Here is a 12065-nt window from a genome sequence, read left to right as displayed (position 1 = left end):
TGTTGTATTTAAATGAGGTTTGACCCCATGTAGATGCATGGCCGAACGAACGGCGCATGCTCAGTATCACGTCGTATTTACGCCCAAAGATACGTCGGCTCAATGCCTGTGACGTGAACGTAATATACGCACGGCCCTATTTGCGTACGACTTACGCAAACGAAGTAAAAAGATACGCTTGTTCCGACGTCCGTACTTTGCATGGGCTGCGCCACCTAGAGACCAGCTTCATCTTTACGCCGGCGTATGTCTTACGTAAACGGAGCAACTAATTGCGACGGGCGAACGTACGTTCGCGAATCGGCGTATCTTGCTCATTTACATATTCAACGCGAAAATCAAGGAAGCGCCACCTAGCGGCCAGCGTAATTATTGCAACCCAAGATACGACGGCGTAGGAGACTTACGCCGCTCGTATCTTGGCCAAATCTATGCGTAACTGATTCTATGAATCAGGCGCATAGATACGACGGCGGCCATTCGGACTTACAACGGCGTAAGTCTTTGTGAATCTGGGCCGTAGTTTGCACTTTAGCGCAAAGTGGATTTGCCTTTCGTAAATAACCCCCATTGCAGCAGTTGTTGGCACTCCGCCCAGTGGAGTTTGGAGTCTCTGATAACCCCAGACACAGCAGATAAGAGTCTCCTCCCCGCACAGCTCCACGTTAACCAGGAAACGTCTATAATAATATAATATGTCAGCTCACAGACGCCCGGTGTCACCTGCAAACAGATGGGCGCGTTGTGCGGTGACACCAATTCAGTAACTGGAATTACTGGACTGAGCTGCTCACCCAGCCGGTTGCGTCTCCGCCCCTTCTGGTCACTAACAATGTAAAGTTGGCTGAGCAGAGCACAGAGGGAAGTCTGCCAAGGAGCTGGGAACCGTCTTACATCCTTCGCTGCGCTTTACTGGCAGGACTGAAACATCTTCAGATTACAGATTCAAATCTGAACGGAGGTGGACTATTCCAGATGTGGGTGGAGCCCCCCCCCCCCCCCCTATGATTGGCACCGTGGGATCACCATACTCTACCCCAGGGGATCTGGCTGCATGGCTCTGATTGGATGCTGACGTTCTGATTCCTTCCAAGTGGAATTTGGTCCTCCGCGACCACTGGCACCGAGTGCAGCTGAGGGGCACCCAGGTGGGGCGCAGAGACAGACTAATTCTGGGTGGAGCTGCTGTTTGAGTGTCAGCTTGCAAACTTCTGTTTTTGGGTGGAGCATTAACAGCACCAGCCGTTTCCAGAGCTGCAAGTGGAGTAACGTGACGCCGCAGAGTTACATTTCCCTGGAGCTGGTGGACCCCATTGTGCTCACAGCATCATTTTTTTTATTTTGGATGGAGCAGAGTCATTTCCCTTTTTGGGTGGAGCAGAGTGAAGAGTCTCGTTGTCAAGGCTGCTGTTGGTGTAAAGGGGGAGTCGGAGCAGAGGACTGTGTACTCTAGATGGAGGAGGGGCACTGGTGTTGTCTATTGTAGCAGGAGCAGGGGCACAGTGCTACCATTTCTGGGTTCAGCAGGGGCATAGTGCTGTCTATTTGTAGCAGGAGCAGGGGCACAGTGCCGTCTATTTTTAGCTGGAGCAGGGGCACAGTGCCGTCTATTTTTAGCTGGAGCAGGGGCACAGTGCCGTCTATTTGTAGCTGGAGCAGGGGCACAGTGCTGTCTATTTGTAGCAGGAGCAGGGGCACAGTGCTGCTGTTTCTGGGTTCAGCAGGGGCACAGTGCTGTCTATTTGTAGCAGAAGCAGGGGCACAGTGCTGCCATTTCTGGGTTCAGCAGGGGCATAGTGCTGTCTATTTGTAGCAGGAGCAGGGGCACAGTGCCGTCTATTTTTAGCTGGAGCAGGGGCACAGTGCTCTCTATTTTTAGCTGGAGCAGGGGCACAGTGCCGACTATTTTTAGCTGGAGCAGGGGCACAGTGCCGTCTATTTGTAGCTGGAGCAGGGGCACAGTGCTGTCTATTTGTAGCAGGAGCAGGGGCACAGTGCTGCTGTTTCTGGGTTCAGCAGGGGCACAGTGCTGTCTATTTGTAGCAGGAGCAGGGGCACAGTGCTGTCTATTTGTAGCAGGAGCAGGGGCACATTGCTGTCTATTTGTAGCAGAAGCAGGGGCACAGTGTTGTCTATTTGTAGCTGGAGCAGGGGCACAGTGTTGTCTATTTGTAGCTGGAGCAGGGGCACAGTGCTGCCATTTCTGGGTTCAGCAAGGGCACAGTGTTGTCTATTTGTAGCGGAGCAGGGGCACAGTGCTGTCTATTTGTAGCAGGGGCACAGTGTTGTATTTTTTTAACTGGAGCAGGGGCACAGTGTTGTATTTTTTTAACTGGAGCAGGGGCACAGTGCTGTCTATTTTTAGCAGGGGCACAGTGCTATTTTAGCTGAAGCAAGGGCACACAGTACTATCTATTCTGAGTAAATACAACTTTATTTTATAATCTCCAGGGTTCAGAGCTATATCGATTTCGGGAGGATAGGGGTCACAGGTCTTAGTTTTTTGGGGAAGCAGCAACACCAAGCGTCTTCTGAAGGATCCCAGGGATATCAGTTCTGGGTGGAGCGAGGTCAGTAGTTTCTATTTGCAGTGGAGCAGCGGTAGTGCTGTGTTCTATGTAAAGCGGTGGCAAGTTGTTATTCGTATTGGGTGGAGAAGAGCCACATGGCTTTCTGTTCTAGTTGGAGCAGAGTCGTAGCTTCGTTTTAGGTGGAGCAGAGGCACAGAGCTGTTCAGTGTAGGTGGCGCAGAGTTCTGGTCATTGTAGGTGGAGCAGAGGCACAGAGCTGTTTAGTGTAGGTGGAGCAGAGGCACAGAGCTGGTCGTTGTGGGTGGAGCAGAGCTTTAGCAGTCAGTTGAGAGGGCGGAGTCAGTCTTGTGTCGGGTGGAGTTGCTCCCCGCCCCTGTCAGTTGTGGGTGGATCGGAAGCCTTGCTCTGAGCGGAGATGGAAGATCTCAGGGGGCGGGACAGCGGCCGAAAGAAACGCCCGGGGGCGGAACTAGAGCCTCTGTTATCCGCAGACCAGGAAACCGGCTCAGCCCCGCCTTCTCCCTCTGCTGCCGCCCCTCCCACTACCGCCTCCCCGGCCGCCACTCCGCCCCCTTCACCGTCCTCCAAGAACGCCCCGCCCTCCGGTCCCGCCTCCACCCCGCTGCAGTGCTGCCCCCCCGCGCCCGACCGTCTCATCGCACGCTGCTGTCATGGAGGAGCCAAGATGGCAGCCCTGGCCTACAACCTGGGCAAACGAGAGATCAATCAGCATTTTAGTGTAAGGAACGCCAAGCTACTGGCCCTGAGCGCCGCCCTCCTCCTCACCGCCTGCCATGCCGCCTCCCGGGCCTACAGCCGAGGTGAGTGAGTCCTCCCCACCCCCCATCTGTGTAATCGGAGTGTGTGACAGGTCCTCTTCATCCCCCTGTGTGTTATGTGTGATCTTCTCCTCCTCATCATCACCCCGGGTCATCTCCATCCTCCGTGTGATCCCACAAATCATCCTGACGAAGAGGACTTGTCACACACTGATCACCATGGAGATGTGACAGGTCCTCTCCACCCCCTATAACAATGACAGGTCCTCTTCATTCCCTATAACAATGACAGGTCCTCTTCATCCCCTGTAACAATGACAGGTCCTCTACATCCCCTGTAACAATGACAGGTCCTCTCCACCCCCTATAACAATGACAGGTCCTCTCCACCCCCTATAACAATGACAGGTCCTCTACATCCCCTGTAACAATGACAGGTCCTCTACATCCCCTGTAACAATGACAGGTCCTCTCCACCCCCTATAACAATGACAGGTCCTCTCCATTCCCTATAACAATGACAGGTCCTCTTCATCCCCTGTAACAATGACAGGTCCTCTACATCCCCTGTAACAATGACAGGTCCTCTACATCCCCTGTAACAATGACAGGTCCTCTCCACCCCCTATAACAATGACAGGTCCTCTCCATTCCCTATAACAATGACAGGTCCTCTCCATCCCCTATAACAATGACAGGTCCTCTCCATCCCCTATAACAATGACAGGTCCTCTCCATCCCCTATATAACAATGACAGGTCCTCTCCATCCCCCTATAACAATGACAGGTCCTCTCCATCCCCTATAACAATGACAGGTCCTCTCCATCCCCTATATAACAATGACAGGTCCTCTCCATCCCCTATATAACAATGACAGGTCCTCTCCATCCCCCTATAACAATGACAGGTCCTCTCCATCCCCTATAACAATGACAGGTCCTCTCCATCCCCTATATAACAATGACAGGTCCTCTCCATCCCCTATATAACAATGACAGGTCCTCTCCATCCCCCTATAACAATGACAGGTCCTCTCCATCCCCCTATAACAATGACAGGTCCTCTCCATCCCCCTATAACAATGACAGGTCCTCTCCATCCCCTATAACAATGACAGGTCCTCTCCATCCCCTATATAACAATGACAGGTCCTCTCCATCCCCTATATAACAATGACAGGTCCTCTCCATTCCCTATAACAATGACAGGTCCTCTCCATCCCCTATAACAATGACATGTCCTCTCCATCCCCTATAACAATGACATGTCCTCTCCATTCCCTATAACAATGACAGGTCCTCTCCATCCCCTATAACAATGACAGGTCCTCTCCATCCCCTATAACAATGACAGGTCCTCTCCATCCCCTATAACAATGACAGGTCCTCTCCATCCCCTATAACAATGACAGGTCCTCTCCATCCCCTATAACAATGACAGGTCCTCTCCATCCCCTATAACAATGACATGTCCTCTCCATCCCCTATAACAATGACAGGTCCTCTCCATCCCCTGTAACAATGACAGGTCCTCTCCATCCCCCATATAACAATGACAGGTCCTCTCCATCCCCTATATAACAATGACAGATCCTCTCCATCCCCCATATAACAATGACAGATCCTCTCCATCCCCTATATAACAATGACAGATCCTCTCCATCCCCTATATAACAATGACAGATCCTCTCCATCCCCTATATAACAATGACAGGTCCTCTCCATCCCCTATATAACAATGACAGGTCCTCTCCATCCCCTATAACAATGACAGGTCCTCTCCATCCCCTATAACAATGACAGGTCCTCTCCATCCCCTATATAACAATGACAGGTCCTCTCCATCCCCTATAACAATGACAGGTCCTCTCCATCCCCTATATAACAATGACAGGTCCTCTCCATCCCCTGTAACAATGACAGGTCCTCTCCATCCCCTATATAACAATGACAGGTCCTCTCCATCCCCTGTAACAATGACAGGTCCTCTCCATCCCCCATATAACAATGACAGGTCCTCTATGCTATGTGATCTCCATGGTAATAGTATCACAGGTCCCCTCCATCCTTTGTGTTCTCAGTAATAATAACGACAGGTCCTCTTCATCATGTTCACATTAAAGTAGTGTGTTTGGTCCTCTTCATTCTTTGTGATCTGTTTTGTTATGATGGATCTGGTTCATTCTTTGTGTGGTCAGTTTGACAGGTCCCTTTTCTTCATCCTGTATACATAGTAATAGTGACAGGTCCTCTTCATCCTGTATACATAGTAATAGTGACAGGTCCTCTTTGGACTGTGTACATAATAATAGTGACAGGTCCTCTTCATCCTGTATACATAGTAATAGTGACAGGTCCTCTTCATCCTGTATACATAGTAATAGTGACAGGTCCTCTTCATCCTGTATACATAGTAATAGTGACAGGTCCTCTTCATCCTGTATACATAGTAATAGTGACAGGTCCTCTTCATCCTGTATACATAGTAATAGTGACAGGTCCTCTTCATCCTGTATACATAGTAATAGTGACAGGTCCCTTTTCTTCATCCTGTATACATAGTAATAGTGACAGGTCCTCTTCATCCTGTATACATAGTAATAGTGACAGGTCCTCTTCATCCTGTATACATAGTAATAGTGACAGGTCCTCTTCATCCTGTATACATAGTAATAGTGACCATTCCTCTCTATTTTTTATACATGGTAATAATCCTGTATACAATAGAATGATGACAGGTCCTTTTCATCATGTGTATTGGGTAATAATGATGGGTCCTCTTCACCCTGATGCTTGCCATTCACTGCTCCCACCACAAGCGCAGGGCCTGAGAGCATTACATTTCACTTCCAATGACCAACCAGTGCTGGGCGTTTCTTATTGCAGTGGGTTGTTTTTACGTCCATTGACACTGATGCTGGGGGTTATTAATGCCGTCGGTAACACCAGTTCTGGGGGTTATTTTTGCAGCCGAGGGACACCAGTTCTGGGGGTTATTGCAGTCACTAACACCAGTTCTGGGGGTTATTAACGCCATCAGTGACACCAGTGCTGGGGGTTATTATTGCAGTCAGTGACACCAGTGCTGGGCGTTATTATTGGAATCAGTGACTCCAGTGCTATGAGTTGTTTTTTTGTCCATTGATTCTGATGCTGGGGGTTATTATTGCAGTCAGGGACACCAGTTCTGGGGGTTATTATTGCAGTCACTATCACCAGTTCTGGGGGTTATTAACGCCATCAGTGACACCAGTGCTGGGGCTTATTATTGTAGTTGGTGACTCCAGTACTGAGGGTTATTATTGCCATCAGTGACACCAGGGCTGGGGGTTATTATTGCCATCAGTGACTCCAGTGCTGTGAATTGTTTTTTTATCCATTGATTCTGATGCTGGGGGTTATCGTTGCTGTCAGTGACACCAGTTCTGGAGGTTATTATTGCAGTCAGTGAACTTGTGCTGGGGGTTATCATTGCAGTCAGTGACACCAGTGCTGTTTTGTTTATTGCAGTCTGTGACACCAGTGCTGGGGGTTATCATTGAAATCAATTACACCAGTACCGGAGGCTATTATTTGAATCGGTGACACCAGTGCTGGGAGTTATTGCAGTCAGTAAAACCAGTGCTGGGGGATATTATTGCAGTCATTGTCACCAGTGCTGGGGGTTATTATTGGAATCAGTGACACCAGTGCTGGGGGTTATTATTGCAATCATTGTCACCAGTGCTGGGGGTTATTATTCCACCAATGCTGTATGCGTTGTAGTAATGACAGGTCCTCTTAGGCCCCGTACTCACGACCAAACAAGTCTGCTGAAACTGGTCCGCGGACCATTTTCGGGCGGATCGGGCAGGTTTCCAGCGGACAACTGTTTCCTGGACTTGCTTTAAAACAGTCCGCTGGAAACCTGTCCGCGCGACATGTACGGTCGTCTGTACAGACCTACCGTACATGTCCTGCCGCCCGCCATCCCTCGCATGCGTCGAATGACTTCGATGCATGCTTGGAAGCATTTAAAAGGCAGGCCCGCCCACGTCGCCGCGTCATTGTCGCGGCGACACCGCGTCATCGACGCGGCGACACCGCGGACACGCCCCGCGTATTGTTTACGCGCGGAGTTCTGTTCGATGGTGTGTACGGCCATCGAACAGAAGTCCCCGGGCAGACATGTCCGATGAAAACGGTCCGCGGACCGGTTTCATCGGACATGTCTGCTCGTGAGTACAAGGCCTCAGAGTTCTGTATAATAATAGATTGACAGTAGTGTCACTCTTGAAGCCGGATGTCACAGCCACGTCCTGCTCACATCTCGGGCACATGAAGACTACACCCCGGTGTATGTGGGTGCTGTAGGATCTATAGCTGTGCAGTGCTGGGTGTGTGTCTCTTGGTGTACAGTGGGTCTCCTCCACTCACCCATAATACGGATCACTTCCCCACTCTCTGTCCCAATCTTGGAATCTGTGTCATCGTTCTGGTCATGTGACCACCAGGGGGGAGTGTGTGCAGGTGGGGAGGGCACATTGGCACCTCCTGGCAGTCTGACACCCAGCTCTGATTGTTGGGACACCATGAGAACAAGCATACCCCCCAACCCCTCCTAACACTGTGCTTACAGCTAGGGGAGGTTTTGGTTCGGGGATCGCATGCAGTCCAGCAGGGGGAAGGTTGGGATCCCGTGATCTGGGGGAGAAAGGAGGAAGATGAATATCTCACTGCAGCAGGTTTCTTCCTCTGTCCTGAAGCCACTCCTCCTCCCTGCGCCCAATTTGGTCACAGCTTTCCACCATCATCAAATACAATGCCGGATTGGCAGGAAAGATGACATTCTTCTCCCAATAGGGGCTGAGGCATGAAAAATTGTGCTAAGAGATCAAGAACTTTTCATACCTCGTTACCATGCTGCTTTAAAGCGGTGGTTCACCCTAAAAAACAAGTTTCTACCATGAAATCCAGCATACTAGTGTGAGCTACAGTATGCCTTTATTTTTTTATTTTTTTGCGCCGTACTCACAGTTTAATCCCGTAGTTAAGTTTCAGACTCCCCGCGGGGAATGGGCGTTACTATGTAGAGGGGAACATGATTGACGGCCGGCTATGGCGCGTCACGCTTCCTGAAAATAGCCGGAGTAGGACTCGGCTCTTCACGGCGCTATACGGCGCCTGCGCACCAAGTCCTATTTCGGCTATTTTCGGGAAGCGTGACGCGCCATAGCCGGCCGTCAATCATGTTCCCCTCTGCATAGAAACGCCTACTCCTCGCAGGGAGTCTGAAACTTAACTACGGGATTAAACTGTGAGTACGGCGCAAAAAAATAAAATAAAATAAAGGCATACTGTAGCTCGCGCTAGTATGCTGGATGGCATGTTAGGGGAAAAAAAAAATATTTTTAGGGTGAACCCCCGCTTTAATATAGATATTCCCCATCTTTTCACCCTGGAGGAAAATTGAAATCCTTTTCCAGTCTCCGTGCCGCCAAGCTTGCGTGCAGAAGCGAACACATACGTGAGTAGCGCCCACATATGTAAACGGTATTCAAACCACATGTGAGGTATCGCCGCGATCGTTAGAGCGAGAGCAATAATTCTAGACTTGGACCTCCTCTGTAACTCAAAACACGCAACTTGTAGAATTTTTTAAACGTAGTCTATGGAGATTTTAAAGGCTAAAAGTTTGTCGGCATTCCACGAGCGGACGCAATTTTGAAGCGTGACATGTTGGCTATCAATTTACTCGGCGTAACCATATCTTTCACAATATAAAAAAAAAAATTGGGATAACTTTACTGTTGTCTAATTTTTTAATTAAAAAAAGTGTATTTTTCCCCCAAAAAGTGCGCTTGTAAGACCGCTGCGCAAATACGGTGTGACAGAAAGTATTGCAACGATCGCCATTTTATTCTCTAGGGTGTTTATAATAAATATACATAATGTTTGGGGGTTCTAATTAGAGGGAAGGAGATGGCAGTGAAAACAGGGGAAAAAAACACACATTAGAACTGCCGTTTTCCTTTTAATGCCAACGGCTACCACCAGGTGGCGCCAGGTCACAGAAGAAAGCTTGGGCCTTCACAAGGCTGCCGCGGGACCATTCACAAAGCATGGCTCGCACATGTGCAGTGGGCAGCTGGCTGTGAAGCCGAAAGCTGCATAGTCGGCTGCCCAAAGAACTAGCTTGGGTGAGGATGGCGTTGAATCCCTGGACTGGTAAATGTCCTTTTATATTAAAAGTCAGCAGCTACAGGATTTGTAGCTGCTGACTTAAAAAATGTTTTGCTCCAGACGGCACAACTACTTTAAAAGGGCCATCCTACACTGAGTGGCTGTGATAAACGGCCACCCTACAATTGTGAACAGTGAAGAGAGGTCACCTTTCATTGGGGGTTTCATTCATAGGTGGTCAGTGAAGAAGCGTCACTCTTTGTTAGGTGATCGACCGGTGAAGAAGGGTCACCCTTTGTTAGGTATTCGACTGGTGAAGAAGGGTCACCCTTCATTAGGTGGTCGGTGAAGGAGGGTCACCCTTCATTAGGTGGTCGACCGGTGAAGAAGGGTCACCCTTCTTTAGATGATGGTGAAGAAGGGTCACCGTTTGTTAGGTGGTCGACCGGTGAAGAAGGGTCACCCTTTGTTAGGTATTCGACTGGTGAAGAAGGGTCACCCTTCATTAGGTGGTCGGTGAAGGAGGGTCACCCTTCATTAGGTGGTCGACCGGTGAAGAAGGGTCACCCTTCTTTAGATGATGGTGAAGAAGGGTCACCGTTTGTTAGGTGGTCGACCGGTGAAGAAGGGTCACCCTTTGTTAGGTGGTCGGTGAAGAAGCCTGTCCACCTGTCTCCACACAGGAAGTAGCAGGAAGGAAAACCCACTACTGCACGAGTCTGCTCTCACTCGTAGGATCACCAGGAGGAATCAATTGTCATTTGCCCTCTGTTCTGCTTGCAGTGAGGTTTGAAGCACCCGCTGCCAGAGGAAGGTTAGGTTAAGATCCCTTCATTGGTTGCCCGTAAAAGACAGAATCACTTTCAAAGCACTCTGTCTAACGCATAAGTGTATTCTGGGAAATGCCCCCAATATCTATGCGAGAAACTAAAAGCTCACAACACCAAGCGCATTCTGCGATCCACCAACCGAAATCTACTCCAGATACCCAAAGCCAGATACAAGTCCAAAGGAGAACGAAGATTTGCGGTCCAAGGACCCAGACTATGGAACGCTCTACCAACCAGCATCCGATTGGAGGTAAACCAACCTGGCCTTCAGGAGAAAGATCAAGACCCATCTCTTCTGAGGGCCCAGGGAATGGATACCAAGCGCCCAGAGGCGATTCAGTTCGCATGTGTTGCGCTATATAAGTTTCTCACTCACTCAAGAAGCGTCACCCTTCGTTAGGTGGTCGACCGGTGAAGAAGCGTCACCCTTCGTTAGGTGGTTGGTGAAGAAGGGTCACAAAAAAGACAACATTTTTTGAAAAAGAAAAACTAATTTCTGTTATAATACTTTGCAAATAAGTAATTTTTCTTCACTGATGGGACATAATGAGGCGGTACTGATGGGCAATGATCAGGCTGCACTAATGGAGCGGCACTGATGATCAGGGTAAATGTCCCCTGTCACAGGATAGGCAGTTATCTGCTTTCCTTTCCTCATGCTGATAACCGGCATTTGTTTACATGTGACCAGCTGTGATTGGACACAGCTCATCACATGGTAAAGGGCCAATGCTTGTGCTTTTACCACAATCTGCTTCTGAAGGACACAATGATTACACAGCGTGCAGGGGGGCGGGGTACATCAATTGATGCCCTCCCAGAACTGGACGACCTCGCTGTAGCCGTGTTTTGGCCTGTAGCGTGGTCGCCAAGTGGGAGGCGGATGCCATCTGCTGACAAAAGCCCAGGCGCCAAGACGCACTTTCTAATCAGCATGGCGACCTGGGATTTGTCGAGCCCTGCAAGAACCATACATGTGATGGAGCACTGTGTGCTTTGGGTGTTGGTGCATAATGGAGAACCTATGGCTATATCCACCCTCTTATAAATGAGCCCTGGAAGTGTTAGGCAACATGTACCCGGGGGTTTGGCCCATCAGCATTTAAATTTTTTTCGGGATTTGACGCTACCAGACCAAACCATCCATGCGCATGAAGCCTTAAAGTAGAAATACATTTCAATTATTAGTTTACCGCTTACCATGATGTACAACTATACATAGAGTATGGTGCACATTTGTCTCCTCCTGTCCTTAAGCCATGATGCTTCCTGGCATTGGTCACCGCTTTGCCCACCACTATCTCTGCCGCCCCTTCTTCTGGGCCCTGTGGTAATCCTTTTTGGCCATTGAGTGAGTGAGTAACTTGTATAGCGCTACAAATGCGAACTAAATCGCCTCAAGGCGCTTGCATCCAGTGTCGTCCTGATCCTTCAGAAGAGGTGGGTCTTAAAGGGGTTGTAAAGACAAAAATATTTTCCTCTTAAATTAAAGTCTGACAGTAGCTGATAAAGTAAAAAGTAATGTTTTGCATTATAACTAGTTTGATACCTGTTGAAATCGAGCTGATTTATTCACTCCTGAATCATTATTCTCACTGACTTCCTGGTTTGCGGTGCACATTCATTCTTGCTAAATCACGGCCTTATGGGAACTGCAGTTCCCATTAGGCTTAGCCTCCATGCCTGTGAGGGATAAGAGAGCATCTTCACGCAGGGCTGTAGTCATAGGGAGGTGGTGAGCAGATTCTGCTTTCCACCATGC

The 12065-nt window shown here is 49.2% G+C and overlaps 1 protein-coding gene across 1 annotated transcript in view; it reads left to right on the top strand.

The window, feature by feature from the left end:
* Positions 1-2333: 2333 nt before the first annotated feature.
* CASD1 (CAS1 domain containing 1) overlaps positions 2334-12065 on the top strand; it is a 74441-nt gene continuing 64709 nt past the window's right edge. Inside the window, exon 1 of the mRNA XM_040352318.1 lies at positions 2334-3352. Within this exon, the coding sequence (XP_040208252.1) occupies positions 2947-3352 (406 nt within the window). The 5' untranslated portion in view covers positions 2334-2946. The remainder of the gene's footprint in view (positions 3353-12065) is intronic.

This window comes from Rana temporaria, chromosome 5 (assembly GCF_905171775.1).
Source record: "Rana temporaria chromosome 5, aRanTem1.1, whole genome shotgun sequence".
Taxonomy (NCBI): domain Eukaryota; kingdom Metazoa; phylum Chordata; class Amphibia; order Anura; family Ranidae; genus Rana; species Rana temporaria.
Note: the sequence above shows the minus strand (reverse complement) of the source record. Positions and strands in the feature narration are given on the sequence as shown.